At 36.9% G+C, this 23,506-nt stretch overlaps 1 protein-coding gene and 1 long non-coding RNA gene across 2 annotated transcripts; both read right to left on the reverse strand.

Annotated features, from left to right (window-relative positions):
* Positions 1 to 361: 361 nt before the first annotated feature.
* On the reverse strand, positions 362 to 14,129 carry LOC127499007 (uncharacterized). Its single transcript, XR_007926015.1, has 2 exons — positions 13,852 to 14,129; positions 362 to 1,050 (listed from the first exon to the last, which is right to left on the reverse strand). It is a non-coding gene; the product is annotated as an uncharacterized LOC127499007 (long non-coding RNA).
* A 1,201-nt stretch (positions 14,130 to 15,330) lies between these two features.
* Positions 15,331 to 17,851, reverse strand: foxa2 (forkhead box A2). The gene is made up of 2 exons (XM_051869066.1): positions 17,430 to 17,851; positions 15,331 to 16,793 (listed from the first exon to the last, which is right to left on the reverse strand). The coding sequence occupies exons 1-2, from the start codon at positions 17,499 to 17,501 to the stop codon at positions 15,636 to 15,638; spliced, it is 1,230 nt and encodes a 409-aa protein (XP_051725026.1). The 5' UTR covers positions 17,502 to 17,851; the 3' UTR covers positions 15,331 to 15,635.
* Between the last annotated feature and the right edge of the window lie 5,655 nt (positions 17,852 to 23,506).

Below are 23,506 nucleotides of genomic sequence, written 5' to 3' on the forward strand. Positions count from 1 at the left end.
ACATGAGGGTGAGTAATTAATGACAGAATTTTCATTTTTGGGTGAACTAACCCTTGAAGTTCACTTCACAGCACACTTTAGCGTAAGATCACAGTGTAAGTTCACTCAATTTTCAAGTAAAATTGTTGTTCATAAGCGCTTTTCCCCTGACCACGAGAATGAATTCCAATATCTGATCCAGATAACGTTGGTCGCGGATCAGTTTCAACACCTCTAGTCCAAAATGTAATTACTATTAAGGAAATGTGCCCGCTGCTTCAACTTCATTACATTGTTTGCTGCACCTGCAGTGAATATGCCAGCTTAGATTCTAAAATGACTTTTACAAAAAAATAATAAAAAAATGTAATACACAAAAATGATCATTTGTGGATCACAACATGTTTATTTTGTTTAAGGTTGCATTTAAAAAAAAAAAAAGTTCATCCAAGTACAAGGAAATAAACTACATAGGCCTAAAAGTTTTTAAAGAAAAAGCATCATTTATTTGTTTATGGCTATGCCTGTTTATGATGCTTAATTAAGAATCCATAGCTCCTTAGGTCAAACTGTAATAAAACAGCAGACTTTAATAGGCCAATGAAGAGCCTTAATTGTCAAGTGAAATGTCAGGCAGAGCCCGTCAGAGTTGAGTCAGTGATTCCGGTTGGCTGTCCTGTTGGTGTGGGCGGGCGCTCGCGTCTCCAGGCATGGCAGACTGTGTTTGCAGTTGTCCCTAACAGCACCGACCGACTCCAGCCCAAACACCTGTGTTTGCTTTTGCGCTCACTCCCCCAATCTTCTCCGTGCAGGTCACATGATCGGCAGATAGCCCCGGCACCATGGGAATACAAAAGCAGGGGCTTTTAGCGCTGTTAATCATTAATGTCAGGCTTCCTTGTGCCCCTCTCTCTTGACGTTGCAGATGTGAATGTTATCTTGCTCATGCATCCAGGTCAGACGTGACTGTGGGTAGCTGCAGGTGAACGTGGTTGATAGAACGGGTTGAACCAGCAGTTGCCACATGGTGAAGAGGCATGGCATGACAGTGAAGAGGGCTGCTGATTGGTTCTAAAAAGAAGAGCATACTCAACATGATTACAGTGTAAAATTATTGTAAAGTGTATGGAAGTATTATTTGAAGTTATGCAGTTGAAGAGAGAATGTGTAACTTTACTCACGTAGAATAATATTATAGTTGACTAAAAATGTGTATTTCACAAAACACGTTGAAACCAAGTCTTAAACATATTGCAGCAACTATCAGGGTCTTGTTTGAGAACTTGGGAGGGATAATAGAAGTTAAAGTCATTTATGCTAACATGGACCACATTCCTCTTTAAAGAATTAAAGGGATAGTTCACCCAAAAATGAAAATGATCCCATAATTTACTCACCCTCAAGCCATCCTAGGTGTATATGACTTTCTTCTTTCAGACGAACACAATCAGAGTTATATTAAAAATTATGGAGCTTCCAAGCTTTATAATGGGAGTGAATAGTAACTGAGATTTTGAAGCCCAAAAAAGCACGTCCATCCATCATAAAAGTAATCCATTCAACTCCAGGGGGTGAATAAAGGCCTTCTGAAGTGAAGCGATGGGTTTTTCTAAGAAAAATATCCATATTCCGGCAGAAGAGTGAATTTTGAACTGACACATGATGTATTGATGAACGCGGAAGCACAGAGGATAGAGCAAAACAAAACACAGAAATTATAAGTCTCTAAAAATAAGAAAACGAGAATATTTAAAGAAAAATGTCAGAGGAGCTTGAGTTTGTTGACCAGTCCTATTTTTTTTTTTTTTTTTTTTTTTTGTTTGTTTTTTTTGATCCGCGAGAGGCATCTACTGTCACCTAAGCTTACGCTACACCTACATTCTACGTCATACGCGGAACTCGACTCTCGTGAACGTGCAGATGGATGTTACCGGAATCTAGCAATTATAGTCTATAAAGTTATAATTATGGATATTTTTCTTACAAAAACACATTGCTTCAATTCAGAATGCCTTTATTTATGTAACTCAGATTGTGTTCATCAGAAAGAAGAAAGTCATATACACCTAGGATGGCTTGAGGATGAGTAAATCTTGGGCTAATTTTCATTTTAAAGTCAACTAATCTTTTAACCCCCTGGAGCCGATTACTTTTATGATGGATTGATGTGCTTTTTTGGGCTTCAAAATCCTAGTTAAAATTCACTCCCATTATAAAGCATGGAAAAAACCAGGATATTTTTTATATATATATATAACTCTGATTGTGTTCATCTGAAAGAAGATAGTCATATACACCTAGGATGGCTTGAGGGTGAGTAAATCATGGGATTTTTGGGTGAACCATCCCTTTAAGTTGACTGAACCACAATCCCGCAGTGAAAAGATACTGAGATTACTCTGATTTTACTTCTGCCTGAACTTGTTGTTTGTTCCAAAGACCCCGATTACCCACCATACAATTCCCTAACGTATACACTCTTAAAAATAAAGGGTTTATTGTGGCTATGCATTGAGAAAAGAAAAACAAAAAACTTTTTGGTTCCCCAAAGAACCTTTAAGTGAACAGTTCTTAAAAGAACCTTTTTTTTTTTTTTTTAGTGTAAAGAAAATTTTAATAATCTAAAAGACCTTTTTCCACTATAAAGACCCTTTTGCGCATTGGAAAGGTGCATTGGATGTTAAAGGTTCTTCATGTAACCATAGGTGCCAATAAAGCACCTTTATTTTTAGTAGTGTAGAAATAGGGTTTATAAGTACAGCTAATGCAGAAATATTTAGTCTCAGAAACTAATGAGCACTTTATCAGTAAGGCTTCAGTTGTAGTATATCTGTAGTTAATCATTCCTAACAACAAAGTCATATATTGATCAAAAATGTTAGGAAGAGGCTGAAAAAACTAAGTAAGTCAGCACAGTTCAAATACCCTGGCTATTTAAATGTAGGTCTGAGGTTCAGTTTTGTATTTGTGAGTTACCTTTGCCTTGTCATATTAGTTATAGTGAAATTAATTGCTTTAAAACAAATATTGTTTATTCATTATTTTGTATTGCAATATGGTCAGTCAAATGAAATAGCAAACCTGCAAAAATACAGGTTGTGTTAAATGCACAATACTGCTTTAACTTCAGTTATACGTAGAAACATGACTGAACCCACAATGTTCAGACACCCCGCCAGATTTACACCACACACTGTTTGTTTGTTCACCCTGGACGCTAATGATAAGAGCCTGGAACAGGAGTTCACCACGAAAATCACTAGTTAACCAGACCATGTGCCCCCATTCCCCTGATGAAACTCCCACCCACACACAGACATGCATTACCACACTGCTCCTGTCAGAGAAATAAAAAGCGGATTATAAAGAGGCATATTTCCTGAGCCCGGGCCAATGGGGAAATAAATAGTTCATTTGTTGAGTCAGAGCAGGCCCTAACCGTATGAGCTTTAAACAAAGGTGCCTGTTTACCAGCAGCAGGTAGAAGATGGATAGCTGGTTAAACATTGCTGGCATACCTGGCCGGTGCCATGGGCCGGTCAATGAGACCTACTGAGGGGACATTGTGTGGCCGTGTCTTATCTCTAGTGTTCTCTTTGAGACCAGACCTGAGTGAGAGCGAAAGGAACGTTTGAAGAGACACAGATTATAATGTTTGGCCTTTTTGTTGGTCTTTTTGAGACCATGTACTATGTAGTCGAGCTGTTATAATTCAGCATTTCTCAAAATAATGGAATTTCATTTTGGAAAATTGCTGGAAATACATGGAATTGCAAAGACAAGTGGGATCTTTTTATCGTCTGTCTGTCTATTTTCTTTACATGTAAAAACCTCGCAAATGCAATTCAATACGTAAATCCATCACCGTGTCAAATAATTAATTTCTGGAAAATTGGCAGAATTTAACAGAAATCATTTTATTAATTTTATACTCTTGGGACATACCACCTGGCCCTTTTTTCTGCATTTCTCATATCATAATACCTAAATAAACTTATTACTCATACATTTCACAGCTCGTGGTCTCTCAGTTAATGCATGAAGAAAGTACTGTATCACTTTTACGTTTATTTTAGCAAGTCTCACTCGGGTATACGCAACAGCCCTTCAACAGGGTGTGTTTTTATTCGTGTGTGTTCCCATAGCCATATCCTTGGCATGTTCCGGTACTTGCTAATCACCCAGATTTTGTGTGTTTCATCTTATATGAGTCAGTCGTTCTCAGCTATTTCTGTGCAGTAGAGATCTGCGTCATGTTTCAACACAGCGATTCTCAGCACCCATAAATTACACAGTGGTGGCAACTTAAAGAAGTGCTGAAAAGCCATGAACAGAGCTTTACTTTACTATCAGTGAAGCGTAAGCCTGCACCATCCCACACACGACCTGTTCACACACACTCGCGCAAATGTGCATGCGTACATACTTGCACTCGCATGCTTGCATGTGAAATAAAAACACAAACAAATCTTTGTACTTTTTCTTTTTTAAGTCACTAACTGTTTTTGGTTTTGTTAAAATCCAACATCCTTTTGATCAAGCAGTAAAATCTGTCATCTTTTATGAGATCCCATCCTCTTAAACTGCGTTATGTGCTAATGCATTAGTATTAGTCTGAGCCATAAAAAGAATGAAACGGACTCTTCTCATATTCAGTTATCTTGCTGCCTAAGATGTCCAGATTCTTTTTCTGATGTGTTCATGAACAAAAAAACTCACTTCAAGATCAACGCACTTTAATTTAAACTGACTAAAGGCTGATGTGTGTGAGGTACAGAGGATTTTTAAGAGAAGACCCAAACCCAAATAGTCAAAAAAGTTAATACAAAAAGAGCAGATTGCATACTGCAGTGTAAAAAATATGTGGTCAGTTCACCTAAAAATTATGCCTCTTTTTAAGGGTTAAATGAGATGGAGCTTATGTTAACAGTTATGTGAGTAACACTTTACAAGTAAGGTTAGTTAACATGGACTAACAATGAACAATTCTTCCAGAGAATGTATTAATCTTAATTTCAACATTTGCTACTACATTTTGTAAGAGTAAAAGGTGTATCTGTTAACATTACTCAAAAATATGATATGTTGGATTTACTTAACTTTTTTTATGTCAACAGGTTCCATGTAACTGGGTTATGTTGCATTTACAGTTTTTTTTCAACTGCTTACACACAAAATCCTTACTTGTCACACAATTTCTAAAACCTGACACTCAAACACCAGAACCACACGCCAAATCTGCAAAACCATACGCTAATTCTCGGCCTTCGACTCAGCTTTCAATTTCATAAAACGCTTTTTGCAAAACACAACACACAATTCTCAAAAATCTAACAGGAAGTATCTTGATTTCCTTTTTCAAACACAACCATTGTTTCTGTCCAACTACGCATGGTTGAGGTATTTCTTTTCTTTCGTACTGTAATACTGTATTACTGTATTTCACAACCACAAATGCTTACAGTAAAAAAAAAAATTGTTTGGATTCAATCTTGCTTTCATGTTTACCATGAATTTTTCAACATCTCTCTGCCAATTACTTTTTAATCTTGTACAGAAATGTACATAGGAGCTCATGAAAGAAGAGCTTTAGGTTTTGAATAACTGTGTGTATATGATATATCCAAAAATAGAATATTATGGTGTTTGCGATGTAAGACAAATGTTTGCTTTTGAGATGTGTTTGTGATATTTTGAATGCAGAGAGATGTGAGGCATGTTGCATTTTGTGTGTGCAATTCTTGGATTTGTGTGTAAAGTTTTGGAAAAAAAAGAGGCAACATTTTGAAAATGTGTGTAAGCAGTTGAAAAAAACTATAATTAATATTATTTATTTCAGTAAGCTTAAGTTTATTACATAAGGTTAATTCAATTCCATTTAGTTGAATCAGGTTAACATTCTTAATTTTGTCCAAAACTATCCTAAAATTAATATCAAACAAAAATTAAAGCAAGTAATCCAGTTTTATTGATAAGTTTATTTAGTGAATACATTCAAGTACAATTAAATAACTTTTACAAATGTTATCTAACAAAAATAGTTTATACAAAATCTTTACTCTGTAAAGACTTTTATTGTTAGGCCTTAGCCAGAAGACGGTTTTGTTACATCCATGGCATGCCATCCATTTTTTATTATTAAAACAACTCTCCACTCAAATGGATTAAGTAAAGTGGTTGAAAAGAATTGTGTTGGATTAACTTCATTTACTTAAGTAAACTGAACAAGCATTAAATGTTATTTTTGGCCTACTTAATTGAAACGTTCTTTCAAAATGAAAATGTTGAGTTGAGCCAAAACGCAACTGTATTAAGTCAGTTTAACACAATCCAATTATTTGAATGAGAAACCTAATACAATGGTGTTAAATGAAAATTATTTTTTTTTTTAAATAAACTGAACAGTTTCGTAAAATCATTTTTTGAGTGTAGTTAATGTACTCTGAACTAATATGAACAAACAGTTAATTAAATACAATAGTTCATTAACATTATCAAATGCTATGAAAATATATTGCTCATTACTAGTTCATGTTAACAAATGAGACCTTATTGTAACCGTTATGTGTTGCTATTTTTACAGTGTGCAGTCACAACAAAGAAGCACATGAAGTAGCCATCGCATTATCACCCCTCCTTCTTTTTACTTTATGCTCAAAGCGGTCACGTGAATTTCGTATTGTTTTCTTTTACTAGCACTCATTTGTGAAACACATCCTAGATCAGAGAGCTACTGTATCATTAGCACAAACCCCATATCAGAACCCTTACACTTGACAAGATAAGGCATTGTCCTCAAACCTCAATCTTGACCCCCTTTTAGCCTCAGCCATCCCCTGCACATGCAGAGGTGAAGCCCGGCCACGGAGATATATGCACAGCATCTAGCATGAGCGTGTTTGTTCCCGAAATCATGAAAAGCCATGCAAAAGTATCTAAATGGCCATACAGTACAACATACAATGAGAGTTAAACACATGGGGCAGCTGGACTCTTATCTGAACGAAACCAAGCAACAAAGGAGCCCTAAGTCTAAGAGGCTTGATGCATGGGAAAGCTATGGGCCAGCTATTGTGACTGCCCTTCTGCTGAGCAAATAGTCCAAACTGTTCATTCCCCGTCTTCCATTCTCTCGCCGGCACATTGTTTGTGTCCTTGCATTTCATTCGGCAAGGAAGATTGCTCTCAGGCCCAGTGAGCAAACAGTCCAGAAAAGAGCCGGCTATCTTCTGCTGTTCCCAGGAGAACTAGCATTTTGATTTGGGCTCCAAGCTGTCAGAGGATTGGAGAGTTGATGTCAGGGTGCCTGAATTAATTGCTTTAAGCCGAGGAGGGGGCTGACTACGTTTATCGCCAACTGTTCAGTAAGATGTTTCCTAGCAATTATACCCTCGACTTCGGCCGTGAGCTCCTCAATTGTCGGCTATTATATTTTAGAAACATGCCGCAGATGACTCGCAATCTAGACTAAATAAACTTAGTTAATGTTCTAGTCTGATGTGGTGAAAAGTCAGCATTGTGAGCATTTTTCAAGTCCAAAAAGAGCATATTGAAATTCATATTCTGTTGGATATTACTCTGGCAGAAACGCCAAACTGTTCAGTTGACATTTTCTGTTTATGTGTCAAACACTTTCCAACCTTTCCCTTTGGAAAGTGAAATTTTTGTGTCTCTTTTGAGTACCGTGCAACATTTTCCCAACCCATACAACAAATCCTAAATGTCACAAAGGACATAGCTGTTACGTCAAGCACCATTTAACATCTGAAATTAATTGTAAACCCTATTGTTGTTCTTGTCCGTTACCATCAAAGGGCACTGCAAATGCTAAATAATTCATCTTCCTTATTCCCATCTTTCCCTTTTTCTATAGCTTCAACAGAGAGAGCATTTGCATTGTGAAGGCAATATGAGTCTAAGCCTATCGCATAAAAGGCACATGCATTTGTTTAGATTATGAACGGAGTCTCGTAGATGTCTCCCTGCTCATATCCATCATCTTATTTGCTTTAAAGGTGGCATCATTGCGAGGCATCCTCCAACAATGCTTTGCTTTGCATGTAAAAATGGCTCTGTAGATGATTTGCATCGGTATAGGTTTGCACTGGTTGTAGAACGGTCTATGGGAAGACTGACCTCAATGATGGGTTGAGCCTTTTAAACTTCCTAATACACAGTTATGGTAACTGTTGTTGATAGTAATAGCCTACCAAACAAAGACCTGCAAAATGTTACAGCGACAGTTTTTTGACTCTTTTAAATCTTTTTTTTTTTTTTTTCACTTTTTTCCCCCCAAAACTAGAGTGCAACAGTTGAGTTTCGGAAGTAACAATTTCATTAATTTTTTTCCATAGAGATACTGATTTTTATTGATAAGTTCAGAGGTTGTAAATTGATGCTATATGCTTATGTTGAAGCCATCTGTTTGCATTATTTCAACTAAATTTAAAATAATCATGTTTAACCGCAGAATTTGTGGTGAAAAACTACATTACCCATGATGCTGTACAGAAAATTCCACCAATCAGAGAGTTGTGGCAAGCAAATCATGCCAAAAGAGCTCTGCAGAAAACAATTTGGTCCCACTTTATATTAGGTGTCCTTATACTATGTACTTAAATTTAAATTTATCATTTGATACAATGCACTTACTATGTACATACATGTTTTAACATTGTACTTAGATTTTAAAAATACCTGCATATAATTACATATGTAATTATTTTCTGTAATTACATCTGTAATTAGATTGTTGACCCTTAACCTACTCTTAAACCCACCCATACCACCACACATGTCCCTAACCTTACCCGTATCCCACCTCAATAGTAGAACAAGTGTTTTGAAATACAATATGGACACAATAAGTACATTGTACTTATTTTTTTATGTAAGTGTATAGTATTTAAGGACACCAAATATAAAGTGTGACCAATGCTTTCCCATGAAGGAACTGGAATGATGGAATCGCCTCCCTATGCTCTCAAAATACTTTACTATTTGTGTATATATACACTGTAAAAAATTATTTTCATGATTTGTTATCAAAACATTTTTTTCTTTTGTCACATCAACTTAATTAATTAATGTAGTTCAGATAACATAATATTTTGAGTTTCTGTTGATTAAACCAGTCGCCTTCATTGTATTAACTCAAATTTTTAATTTAAATTAACTCAAAATTTTAAGGCAACCAAGTAACTTACTTTTTTAAGTTAAACCAACAATTCTTTTTTACAGAGTGTTTGTTTCAGTCATAAATTTAAGCATATATATACATATTTCACCATCATTTTAAATTCGTTTGTCATTAGCAATGCATGAGATTGTAGTTCTTTCCCTCACTAAAGACATTAAGTACATTTGTCTTTTTGTGCGATTTTCAAATACTTTTTTGCTTCAAATAAAAGTATGTTGTGATTCAAATAAAAATGTTGTGGCTTTGTTCATTGTTTATAACACTTTAAAGAAGACTTTTTATTAAAATCCCTGTGGGAAAAATGAATTGAAACCAACACTTAGTGGAGGAGCACTAATGCACTCTATTTCATGGATTTTTTTTTTTTTAAATAGATTTTTTGCTTCACAACATGGGAATCAGCAATTCACAATTGTTTTTGTATAACTGTTAAACATGCACTTCATACGGTTATTATAGCTTTTAATGTGGCTAAGGGGCCTTGTTAACGTTCTCACTAATTGATGCTATTGTCATCGCTTCTGTAAATTGGAAAACAAAGACATGTTCGCTGATAATAAATCAGCCACAACAAAGGAGGAAGCTCTTGATCTGACAGGAAATTGAATTAAACTGTCTGCTATGTCGCTGTCAGCGTGAGGAGAGGGGTTAAACATTGTGTGTCAGGGGACCACTACTGTGTAGCATCTGAGAGTAATCGTAGCAGAGGCTCCTCGGGGCCCTTAAACAGGCAACACCCAGACATTAATCTCTTTGTGATAAATGCATTTATACTGGATTAAACTGAAGATTGCCTTTAGTTTGAGAAAGGGTTGGTGAATTATTTAGGTCTGAGTTGGGGGATTTACTTTAAGAGCTCTTGCTATGGGGTCTCTGGGGACACTGTGGAGTTGTTGGTTATGTATTTACTAGCAGGTTAAATTTGCCCATGGCGGCGAACAACATCAAGAGATATTTGATCAAATGAAAGAACATCAACTGGAATTTGCTCTCCCATCACGTTTGCTCATGTCTGTTTTTGTTAAGTGGTTTACCAGACAAATGATTTGAATACAGAAGTGCACACTGTTTATAAAGGAGCTTTATAAACTGTCATCTTCATCCAGTATCCCATATGCAGATGTTGTAATAAACATAAGGAGGCATCACCACACAACACATAAATCCAGATTATTTTTGTGTGTGCATGAATGCCTGAGGAAAAAGATTCTCATGAATGTTGAATGAGTATGTCCATCACCCTCTAAACTACAAGCTCCTCAACGTTAAAAAAAAAAAAAAAATGCAGAAATCACCTTTGTGACATACTCCTCTCACGTACAATAAATTGGACAAGCTCTATCTTGGAATAACCTATCGCCTTTACCATTTCGGCACTGGGAACACATGCAGGACACAATCTGATTCGCTTTTGTTATGCAGGGAATCACGCCGGGGCATCTGGGCTTGTTTGCCTTTGGTGAGAAATGGAGATTGGTTTGGAGGTCTGAATGAATTGCTGGCGTCTGTGTTTATTGCTTTCATTAAGATTTAATGAGTCAAGTGTCCTTCCCAGTGACTTAGGTTTTACCCACAGCATTTGACCGCAAGAAACGTTAGGCAAGTCTGTGAACTGTTGGCATCCATACCATGTACATATGTATGTTAATGTATGTGAGACAGCTAAGAGCCTCTCGCTGTCATTTCTTATTTAATATCCTACTTATTTCAGCCATAAAATGGAATCTGGCATTTATCCAGGCAATTTTATCCCTAAAAGATGCTTATGTTTAAGCAGTGAATGGGGCGAATGGGTTTGTTGAATGGACATGTGGTTTGGCCTGTAGGTCTCAGCAAGAATTTCACACCAAGCTGTTGGATGAGTGTGAACACAGGCCTGACCCATCACGCTCTTACACTATTTCCGCTGCATTCGGCCAGATTCTCCGACCACAACACCCTGACAGCAACCATTTAACAACAGCTTCTAGACAATCATACAGCCTTTTAAAGCTAAAGAATAATAGACAATGTTCCTATTCAGTGTTTGAAGGGTTGGGCATGTACATGACATTAAAAAGCAATGTGAGACAAAACAAAAAAGAAAAACATCTGGTGATGATTCATGTCAAAACAATGCCACCTACTCTCATCACATTAATTACCTCTTCTGCATGATAGGAAATGCTCATGAGTGTTTTATTTAGAAAATAAATCAGCTCTTATCATATTGATACAGTAATCACAAACTTCATCATGAATATCTCCAATGTATTTATGTCATATTAAGGGTTTAGATAGCATGCATTGTCTCACACTACATGCAAACATATTTTGCACTGCATTAATGTCAGAAAACATGCATTACTCCAGCCAAAGAAATATATGTGGTGAATTATAGCGCTAGATTTTACTGTGTGGAATGCATCTTAACAAATTTGATCAGGTTATTGACTTACAGAAACAGAGACGTGTCTGTTCGTGCTTATATTACTCAGATGAAATTATTTTATAGTTGAATAATTTTATTTATTAAGGTAACTAAGAATAAGTAGTGTAAAGGTGATATAAAAGCATACTCCACATTTTATGATATAAAAAAGAAAACGAAAAACTCTTGTTACTTTTTAATGGTTTGTTTTGGGGGGAAAACTAACGTTTTCCCAAAGTACAAAACCAGTTCAAGGTCATATTTCGGAAATAAAGCGTGTGCTCTCCTGTGTTTTCTGTCATATATGTAGAACAGTACATAAATATGTAAGTATTAGCAACAACACAAGAAAAAAGAAAATCGCGAGTTTTACATTCAAAATTTTGTTACGCTTAAAATTGGAAAATAACTATATTAATAATTTCATTTCATCCAGCACTTTAGGCTATATAGAAATATTAGCCTACATGGATTTATTATTATTACCTATTACTGTTGTCATGTATATGCATTTATAGCTATTTTTAAAAATCTGTTTTGGGGGGACCATTTTGACTAGTTTTACATGTAATCGTATTGCGCAGCGTTTAAAATGCCTTAAAGACTATTACAAAGACTAACCTAATCCTATTCGGCATATTGCAGTGAAACTGCCTTTCTAACTTTAGGGCGTAGATTAGGCGTCTGTGTTGTGCATTAATATAGTGTGGGACAGCAGCAGGATTAAGAGTATTTGGTCTTAAATCGGGGTAGTGCGAACGGTCCCTCCCCAGCAATGGGCTAAAGCGGCATTACAGCTTGTAAGATGGGTGTCCCGCAGATCTCCCTGGAGACCAGCTCCACTTGGGTGTTCCAGCACTGAGTATAGAGCAAAATACGGGCTAAAGCCATTTAGATGACCCGATGTACTAGTTTAGATACACGTTCATGCAATTCAGGTCAAACTATTTTATTTGTGTATTTTATTTTTTGATTCCATTACAAAATTAGCTAGCAATAAATTAGTAGTTTATATATCAATATCAGTCAATGTGCATTCAACTTAGGAAATAAAGGGAAAATAAATAAAAATAATTCAAATTTGTTAACCATTAGGCCTGCATTATGTGAAGTATGTTTGTATGTGACGCACTTTAAAGTTGAGGTGATGATGCCCATTGCTCTCCTTGAGAAACTTCATACTCTTAATGAGAATTTTGAGGATCAGTTGTTTACATTCTGGCTTTCATTTGCAGTATGATATGCAAATTGGACGACTCCAACGAAAAGTAATTAAACAGGGTTAGCTAAATGAGAAGGGAAAACACGCAGGGGGAAAGCTGATCTCGTTGCTATAACAGCAAAAATAGTTTGATTTTAGGTTTTAATTCTTTTTCATTTATAGCTTTTTTAAAATGCCCACGGTGTTTGCAAGAACCAAGAATTTATATCTAGGTATTAGCTATCGAAATATATTTTTAGATCTCACTTTTATATCCTTGAAAGTACCCTAAAGCATCTGGGAGTTTTCATTCCAGGCCTCCTGTTTTAAATACTCACATAGCCACAAGAAAATAAGGGTAATATAACGATTATTATTGTTATTGTAATTATTATTATCGTTGTTGCTGATAATGATGATTATTTGATAGCATTGTGCAGAATCGTAAGGGAAACAATCGGAGTAGCTACCCTTCCTTTTTCTCTTTTTATTACGCGAGGGTAAACCTAATCTGTCTGCAGATTGTCGTGTTAATACTTATTTAGTCTGCTGTCAAACATAAAGCTGCTCAATGTTATGCTCATGTTGAGGGCTGTTGTCATTTGTGTCTCTGGAAAAACACGCCAGAAATTCGTCGGCAACATTTGCGTCTTGGCTGGCGAAAATAACTGAATATGTCGAACTTTTAGCTTTCGTAGCCAACATGCATAAAATCCTTTATCTGCACTGATCATTTCGTCGCATAGCCTACGCGTTTATCTCGACGGAAAGTTTGCCCGATGAAAAACACCATTGCTATACCTGAACTCCATTTGATGGGCATCGGTTATTGGCACGGCGAAACCAATGCATTTCTTCTCCAGTATCATTGGCATCAATCAGCTGGAATAGCCATCTGACAGTCGGCTGAAAGAGCCCCTTAACATCAGCACTTGAGTTGTGTCTGTTCAAGCGTCCAACTCTATTGCCGTGAAATCGCAGAAACCTCCTATACGAAATCCCCATTAAGCGAAACACACAGCATGCATCGCGAGCTGGATTTAATCATGAAAATGTTCGTACCTGGAGTCTGCAGCACGATAATCGTAGCCTCTCCCGCTGCCTTCTGCACAGGGCTGGAAGCCTCACGGCATTTATTTGAGCTCAAACTCTGTCACTGTTGACTTTAGCAACAAAGCAAAGATTTCACTGCCCCGCTAGTTTAAAAAAAAATGATTATTTTACCAAGATATCGATCAGTGCGCTATAAAAATTCAGCCTAGCATTATGTCTAAAACGAGGGGCACCGAAATTTAATTTCTGTGTAAATTTACCTAGAAGTGACGTGCTCTTATTCAAAGTTTACACTCGTGTGATTTGATTGCTCATGTACACATCCTATATGTATTAATACCGCCTTTTTCATTGTTTACCAGTTTTTGTTTATTCGCAGATCATGGGGGTTTGAAATACAATGGAATGGACTGAGAACTAAAAACACAGAGGTAACAAAACCAGGCCTTCTTTGCCATTATTCAAGTTGAAGGAGAATTTTCTCCGTGTACACATTCGTGTGATACCCCAGGGGATGATTTGTTGGACACAGATGACTTCTTGATCTGCAAGTTTACTATTAAAAGGGGAAAGCCTGTAACACAGCTTCCTTATTTGTGACAGAACATCAATGCGGTGACTGTCAAATATGCCCACCCACTCAAATATTTCACTTTCTCTTTTTAGTTAATAGGATGTATTTTTCCTGATAGTTATTTATTTATTTTTACATAAATGGGGTCTCACGTTTTATTCATATGTCGAAAAGAAACGAGAGACTTCATAAAGATGACAGAAGAGTTCAGAAATGGGATCGAGTGTTATTTATGTCTGTTATTGCTCAAGATGCTCATCTTATATTTGTTGCTATATCAAAATAGAGCGATAGAGAGCGTTTGATATGTCTAATTTTTTATATATATGTAAATATATATTGTGCATGTATAAATAAACAACGTGTAGCCTATTTTATATATTGTTATATATGCTATTATAATTTGCGAAGCCTGCGTGGTGTTTAACATGGGTTTCTGAACACAACGCTAGGCTACATTTAATTGTCGTGATGGAGAAAAAAATGATTTCAAAGGCTAATGCCGTTTTTTTACGTAAAATGCAACACATCTTTCAAGAAATGAAAAGCATCATTTGTAAGTTTAATGCTAAATATTTAGGGCATTGATCAGCGTTTCTAAATGTATATAATTAAACGCTTATTTCATTTATCAAAACAACCTAATTTCTTGGTCTATTTTCTATTGTTCTGTTTTTATTGTTGATATTAATTTAGTTCAGGGTTGAAATTGCAAAGAAATTCAAGAACATTTCAATCAGATTAATTCAATCAAAATAATTTAACTGTGGCATATTGAATAAATGTGTAGCGTCACAAGTAACAAGTGGTTCATATGTGCAAATGCATTGATAATTCGTTGAGCAAAATGACACTTATTATTTTTGTTGTTGTTGACAACATAATAGCACAAAAAAAATGAGTGAAAATCAGAATTGAGAAAAATTCCAAATAACACTTTAATATAGATTCTGTTCTTGTCATCAACTACAAGAATACACATTTACAAGCCATAAATAAGTTTACACAGGTGATTGAAGAAGTTCAATCCGTCCGCAGTCCTTCGGTGTCATTTTGGTCCATTTTCAAAAGCCGCCTCGAAGAGTTCGTCACATTGTCAACATGTCTTTTACAAAATAATTACTAATGAACATCTAAATTAACGGGAAACGTCAAAAATCAGAATACATATACACAACCATTTTACAAATGTACAAATTGTCACAAGGTCCGTGAGGGTTTAGGAAGAGTTCAGGATGGGCCTGGAGTACACACCTTGGTAATAGGATGTGTCTGGCGAATCCAGGCCCGCTTTGCTGGCCATGGAACCCATGGATAACGCGCCGGCCATCGGAGAGCCGTAACCGTAATGCATCACTTGCTCATATGTCTTTAGGTCCATTTTGTGATGCTGTTGCTCCGAGGACATGAGGTTGTTGATGGAGAAGGGGTGATTGAAGGAATAGTGATGTTCTGGCTTCAGGTGTCCTTCATGCGTCAAAACAGAGTGGTGTTGAGCTAGGAGATGCTGCGCTTGGGAGGTCGGCGAGGCTGCGTGCTCCGGGCTCAGACCCTGACCCGACTTCATGTCAGACAGGGATCTTTTGTGCTCGTTGCTGGACGAGTTGGAATGAGGAGATTCGTTCCCGTTGCAGCTCTCGGAGCTGCTGTTCGATCCGCCCTCCGATGTTTTCCGACCCGGCTCCTTGCTTAGTTTCTTGTCGCACTTGAAGCGCTTTTGCCTTCTCAGATAGCAGCCGTTTTCGAACATGTTCCCGGAATCGGGATGAAGGGTCCAAAACGAACCTTTGCCTGGCTTATCCGGGGAGCGCGGAACTTTCAGGAAACAGTCGTTGAAGGACAGCGAGTGGCGGATAGAGTTCTGCCAGCGCTGCTGGTTCTGTCGGTAAAAAGGGAAAAGGTCCATTATCCACTGATAGATCTCACTGAGGGTCAGCATCTTACTGGGTGACTGCTGGATGGCCATGGTTATTAGAGAAATGTACGAGTAGGGTGGCTTGGCGTGCGTGTAGCTCCTCCGGTAGGTCTTCGGGTCCCTCGATCTGTTTATGTTCGACTGGCCATACATGGGGCTCATAGCGTTCATATTGCTGTACGAGGTCAAGGCATTCATGGAGGGCGCTTGCGCTGCCATGGGGCTCATGGTCGGGCTCAGGGCTGCGCTCATGCCCGTCATACCCGCACCCATGCCGGCCATCGCTCCAGCACCGGGGGACATGCCTGTCATTGAAGGACTCATACCCGTGTTGACATAGGACATGTTCATGCTGTTTGCCGCTGTCATGTTTGCAGTCGAACTCATTCCAGACATAGTCATGTAAGTGTTCATGGAGTTCATTCCCAGTCCAGTGTTCATGTTGCTGACCGAAGTGTAACACTGCGAAAGAAATCAGACAAAAAATTTAGAATAATTTGGCTTGGCAAACATAGAAAGAAAAACATAAAAAACAGGGTTTCCTAAAGGTTCTTTAATTATTAGGCTATAGCCCATTAATAGTTGAATTTAGAACTTTTTTTATTAAATAGCTCGTTTAGTTGGGGTTTTAAAAACGACTTAATCTGGAGATATTTAGAATCATGTCATAAGAGTGTTAGCTACTAAATCTAAAGTCTGTTTTCATGGGTTTTTTTTTTATCTCAGCAAAACGCTGTTGAGTCGATATTACCGCGCCGCTCAGAAATTTAAAACCAAGAATAGTAGCTAGATTTGTTCAAAAGTCAAATGCCCGGTTATTTTCGCTTCTGGACGCCCGATGTTGTTGAATAATAAAACCCAATGTATTCGTCGGTATCCATAATTGGAAATGAAAAGTTTGCATTGCATGTCAAGCACAACTTTGTTAGGATAGTGCAGGGCGTCGAGATGATGGGGGAGGATTTGGAGGCGCCTCAAGTCAATATTTGATCTCAAAGTTAATATTATCTCAGGGCTAATATTGAGTTGTATAAAACCGGATCGGATTTCGACGAGGAGAAAAAAATACATATATATTTATTTAGGTGAGTTACCCACCTCGGGCTCTCCGTAGTAAGCGCTCCAGTCTGCTGCGTGTTCGTGTCCCTCCATTTTGACAGCACCGAGCATCCTGGAAAAAACTTGGTCTACTTTTCAAAACGCTTCCCCACACGAGAAATGCTGGTATTGTGTGTCCTTTGGCAGCCAAAGGTGGTTGTTGGGGACCACGGGATACACTCGTGTCGTCGTTGTGCTCTCCTCCTGTCAAGAGCTGGCGCATGTGTGTGTGTGTGTGTTTCTGAGATGACTGCAGTTGAAATGACGCCTGCTGCTGGCTCTTAACGCTGTGATATAGCTCTGTGCGCCCGGGCGAGCCTCCAATCCCTACTGCTTCACTCGGCCCCTATTTGAATAATCTGCTCACACCTAGGCGTGAGACTTCTCCATTTGCCCCCCTATTGTACACCTGCGCAGCTTGAAAAGAGCAGCCCCATTTGAAAAGATTCATTATATCCTAATCTTATTGTATTCCAGCGAGAGAAAGGGGGGAATAGAAGTTTGGACTGCTGTGAGAGGAGTGGTTTGAAATCACATCCAGATAAAATTGGGAAGAACGGATTTAAGAATGCCAACAGCTCTGGATTCAAGTATATGGTCTTTATTCAGATTAATCAACTGTCCAAGTGTTGTTGTTTTTTTTTTTTTTTTTGTTTTTTTTTTTTTCGTAATTCACAAGCAGCATTTATTATGAACAGTCGACTGTAATCGATTTTAATTGCATAATCTCTTTATGTTTTATTCATTGTTATGGTTTTTTTCCCCCCCATTTAGTTCTTTTTTCTTTCAAAAAGCCCAATTATTTCCAATAAACAAAATTTTTAACTGATCATTAAATCATTAAAAAGTATTTGTAAAAGGCCAGTTGGCTGTATTTAAAAAAAAAAAAATACAGCCTATAAATCTATAAAAAAGATAAAATATGAACGAATCAAGGACGACAATAATATGGGCCAGATCAAAACGTGTAAATGTTTTTGCCTGTTTTGAATTAATTTGTTTACCTGAGCTCTAGTTTATGTAGCTAATAGCGGTACACAGTTTGCTAATGTAAGAGCAGGTCATCGGTGTTGATTCTGCAGAGCTCAGTGGCAAGATTTGATTGCCTTCATTAAACAAAGTAGCCTAACATTTATACACTTTGTTTGACTCTCCAAGATATTTAGCTGCTGGTGGTTTGCTGCGCAGGCTGAAGACAACGAAAAAACAATTTCAGGATATGTGAACCCTATCATTTATAACTTGACTGCTTATATACTATTTTAAGCCTATATTTCATTTTCTTCCTTTGGTCTTTGATGGTATGCATCTCTTGATTTGGTTTAAAAAAAAAAAAATGAGTGCGCCCTCTTTTGGTATACAAATTGATTTTTTTTTTTTTTTTTTCACAGAAATACGTGGATACGTTCAGTTGTTACCACCTTAAAATAACGTTCATTATAATTTTTTTTTTTTTTTTTATCAACCTTATTACATTATTTAATGTTTAACAGATCACTAGTTTGTGCTATTTAAATAGTCACGAAATATATTTTCATGCCTATATTCATGCTCAATGCATTATATAATAAGTAATTTAATATATAAATGATCAAAATCATAAACGTTACAGTTCGGTTTCAATTTATTTGATATTCATATTTTATCTAAATTTGCAGGCTGAAGATTCTTTATCATTTTAATCAAATAGCTACTATTTCTTCAAATAATTATCGAGACATCAACTCTTCTTCGATTTGACACGTGCCTCCCCAGCATTGTAATGGTGTAGAATCAGATTTAGTGTGTATTTGCGTATATAACAGGGCTACAATTTGCAAATATAACCACGGAGTTTATTTGGACCTGTGTGTGTTGTGTAAACGGTGTAAGTTTGACGTGCTCACAGACATCGCCGAAGAAATAACGTTCAGCAAATTTGTCGCAGTTTCTTACTTTGGTTTGTCATGTTGTGGGCTATGCCACTGGTTATGTTACAGTTATGAAGGCAAACCTTATTTCACAACGTTCAAGGAAATATGTAACTCGTATTCAATTAAAACGGGGGTCATCACTAGAAATTTAGGCTTTATATTTGCTGATTATGTACCTTGTTTGGATAACTCGTTCAGTATTAAGAAACAGTATTCCTTCAGTTTAAACGAAAATGCCCTGTCATTAAAATGTATGTGTTTAGTTGCCGTGTTTAGCATGTTTACACGCTGATCTGATTTTCAACCATTTCTTTATAGAATTAAGGCAGTTAAATTATTAGAGGCTGCAAAGTTTGACATTGCTGCCAATTGTAGTCTTAAAACTGTTGTATATTATTCATAATATTCATTAAGTAGGTTCATCCTATGTTTCTATTAGTAATTCATTTTATTATGTAAAATTAAATAATAAAAAGAGCACTATCATTTCTGTTTGCAAGCTGCTACATATAATGAGCATATAAAACATATGAATATATACATATAAAATCATATATACATATAAAATAATGAGATTGGCTATTCATTTAGGTCATGGAAATAAATTAACAACATCATTACAGTAATTCCCATAACAGTGATGGCACTTTTTCAATATCTAGCAGAAAGCATGGACCAACCCACAATTTAAGACGAATAGACAAAGTTGTCTTAATACATAGAATCCTCATATGACTAGATAACATATTCTCTGAATATTGAGTCACTACAGCATTGTCCAACTGTTCAAATCTAAATCACACCATTTACATGGCATTTTTTATCCAATTTTACCAAACTAGACTAAACTTAGTAACTAGGCTTACCTAAATTTAAGAAAATGCTTTTTAAATGACATGACAAAGTGTCCTCCTGGATTATTTAGAAGTTAATTATTAATAGACAAGGTACAGACTGTGAACACATTCTGTGTAGAAGGTCACTATCTTGTATTTGGTGAAAATGCAAAAGCACCATGTCTTTGAGTAAACACAACACGTTGGAGCATTGGTCTATACTTTGATCGCCTCTGAACTTGGGTTCACAGAGCTCTAAAACAATAGATGGCAAAATTTTATTTTTTGTGAGGAGCACTTTCTCTATAAGGCTTCAGGATTTTCTCTGCACGGCCCAGAGCTCGATCATTCATCATGCGGTTCAGCGCGCTCTATGTGTTGCAATGTACTGTCACTGTGGGTGGCGCCTTGGTGATCCTCCTCAATCTCATACATTAGGGCCTGTATTCTCAGTAAATATTGCCATGGAATCTCCAAACACTGACCTCTATTCTCCTTTCTGTCACTAGGAATTCATGTTCGAGATCATAGAGAGGTCAGGATATTTGTAAGTTTTTAGAATCTGTCTTACATAAATAGATAGATAGATAGATAGATACTCGGTTGTCAGTAATTGAGGAAGCAGAATTTCAGTAAATTCCCTGCTGCTGTTTGCAGGAATGTGTTACTTGGAGCTCCTCTTTCAAAGCTTTGAAACCACAAAAGAGGTCTTTAAACAAAAGTATGTTTGTTCTAATTTCTTCTTTTTTGGCATTTGCACTTTTACCCTTTCGTTTATCTGCTGGAATACAAAAGGGCCAACAGGTTAAGCTTATGATTCATCTGTGTGAAACTGATAACTGGATCTCTTTCTTTCCAAATAAAAGATGCAAAAATGTTTGCCGCACAGTGTCTGTGGCGACAGTAAACATTCCAGAGCGAGACAGGAGTTTGTTCTGGCTATTATCTGGCACAGCTGTGACAACCTCTGTTGGCTGCAGGTTTGCGGCCAACCAAAGCATGTTTACCTGGAAATGAATCTCAAAAGTAGTGCGACGGGGAATGCACACAACGCTGGTTGGATGCAGAGGGGGGGAAAGCGCAGGCCCGCCATTGAAATGCCATTCAAAGCCAAAGGGGTGGTACGGAAGATATTGCACAGGGGCCTGGGCGCAAACAGTGGCGTAAATGGGCTAAAGGACTTCCTCAAATACGCACATTTTGATATTGAGAAGCATTGGCCCTGTAGTGCACTTCTGTTTGGTCTGTATCCAAGGCCCACTGCAATACACTTCTCTTGTAATGCAAAAAAGACCACAGCACAATCATGCATACCTCAAACAAGGTGCCAATCCACGTCCTGCGAGCCCAGCGTACTGGAGGGTCTGAATGCACAAAATCAAACATCTCTTCATTTCAGCTAAATGGCCGAAGTTAAACGGGGTGACGGAGGGAACAAAACAAAGCCTATCGAAGGCTTGAGATGGTAAATCCCTTAATTGATCAGATTAATGCATTATAATGCTTTGGCATGTCTGACAAACTATTACCCCTCCGAGGACAAAAAGGTTCGGATTAAATCCGTTATTTTAATCCTTCCATTTTAATGTATGCCACAGCAAAAATGTAATATCGCATAACCCTCCATTGCTATTCATCAGTGAGGGAACTGCAAAGTCAACACACATTTTAATTACAAGCCAAAAGCAATTAAACGTGAGGACAAGCGTCAGTATGCTAATTAAATGGCAGGCTCCCGTGGGAAGAGAAGCTCTTAAATATCACTGCTATCAGTCCAGATTGAGCACTACGAGCTGCCATCGTTCACACTCACCTGACACATTTTCACCTCCGAGCTGCAGTAAAGTAAACACGGGCTTGACTGAAATCAATTCATTAGGGAAAGTTATTAAAGAGGTGACAGCATGTGTAGCGAGAAGTTAGTAAGAGATTAGAGTTTCCTGTGTTTCCTTGCCGTCTCTCGTTTCATTAGTAAGGTTGGAAATGGTAATGGAGGAGTTTAAGACCAGCAGTGCTCCTTTTTAGATTTTTAAGATATAAGAAAATGTTTCAAATCTTAATTGGTAGATTCAGTAAATCAATGCCGGTCATTACCAGTGTTTCCACTGCTTGAACTGACTGATGCAGGCATTCAGATCCCCTTAAGAAAACAGTCACGTTTCCGTTTTACATCAGTCAGAAGGCATTTGACTGTTCCCATTTTCCATTATTCCCGTGTCTGCCGGAGGGCAGTCTTATCTGTATTCCGGGCTGATAGGTGATAGTGAGTTTGGGATTAAAGTAGCTGGAATGAAGGCTGACCCAAGACAACCATCACCAAGAGCTTTACTCTCTTTTCAGCTTCACGTATTCATATTAACTTCTTTAACGCTTTCTAAATGTCTAATAAATGTAATAATCATTGCAGAATTCATTTAAGCCTTATGTAGTTTTTAACCCTATAAAAGTATCAGACTTGATACATACATTTCTAAGACCTCTAAATGATCAACATGAGCAAAACTTTGCTGAAAAACCTGTAGTACACAATCTACTACATCTTCTGTCATCTGATTGATAGCTCATACTTTTTTAGCAAGTAAAAGGACTTTTAGTATAATTGTAAAAATATCCTTTAGCTCGTGATTCACGTCTTTTTTTTTTTATGTGAAATCAGATTTTTATTAAGTAAACATATGAATAACTTTTATATTGTTTTAAATAATTCAATATGACCATTTATGAATATGATCTGACAGGCTTTTGAGGAAGGTTTATTTATCCATCTCTCAATCCTCATTATATTGTATTGCATTATATATTTTAAAACTACAGAGCTTTTATCATTAAACTCCTAAATGAAGGTCTAAATGAAGCAGAGATACGCAATTTGGTACAGTTTCTGAAATTTATGACCAAAAAGTAATTTGAAATTCTGATAATGTAAATCAGTGAGATCTTTATAACAGTATTGCAGACTACTTGCATAAAATGCATATAAATATCAGTTGTCACTCTATATATCTCAATAATATGTCTTAGTAAGATGATAGTTAAATATTATTAATTTCTTCATGCTCCATATTCTCCTATGTGGGTCAATGACGTGATGGGTCATTTTTTTGTCCAAAGGCCTTAATAAAAAAACAAAGATGTGAAATCCAAAGCATGTAAGGTAGTACAACTAGATCTCTTTTATTGAACCCAAAAGGTTTTAATTATATTTTGCTACATACAGTATAAAGGTATTTTAAAGATTTTGAAGTGTCAAAAGGTCATTCGGTTTAACTGTCCAAAGGCCAATACAGCCATTTCATTTGTGATTAAAATATCTTAAAATGTAATAAAT

This window comes from Ctenopharyngodon idella, chromosome 17 (genome assembly GCF_019924925.1).
Source record: "Ctenopharyngodon idella isolate HZGC_01 chromosome 17, HZGC01, whole genome shotgun sequence".
Taxonomy (NCBI): domain Eukaryota; kingdom Metazoa; phylum Chordata; class Actinopteri; order Cypriniformes; family Xenocyprididae; genus Ctenopharyngodon; species Ctenopharyngodon idella.

What these genes read in the sequence shown, in the direction of transcription:
- foxa2 (XM_051869066.1), bottom strand. Translation starts at nt 17,501, where the DNA reads ATGCTCGGTGCTGTCAAAATGGAGGGACACGAACACGCAGCAGACTGG. An exon ending in CTTACTACGGAGAGCCCGAG is followed by an intron (nt 16,794 to 17,429) that starts GTGGGTAACTCA and finishes TTTCTTTCGCAG; the next exon opens with TGTTACACTTCGGTCAGCAA.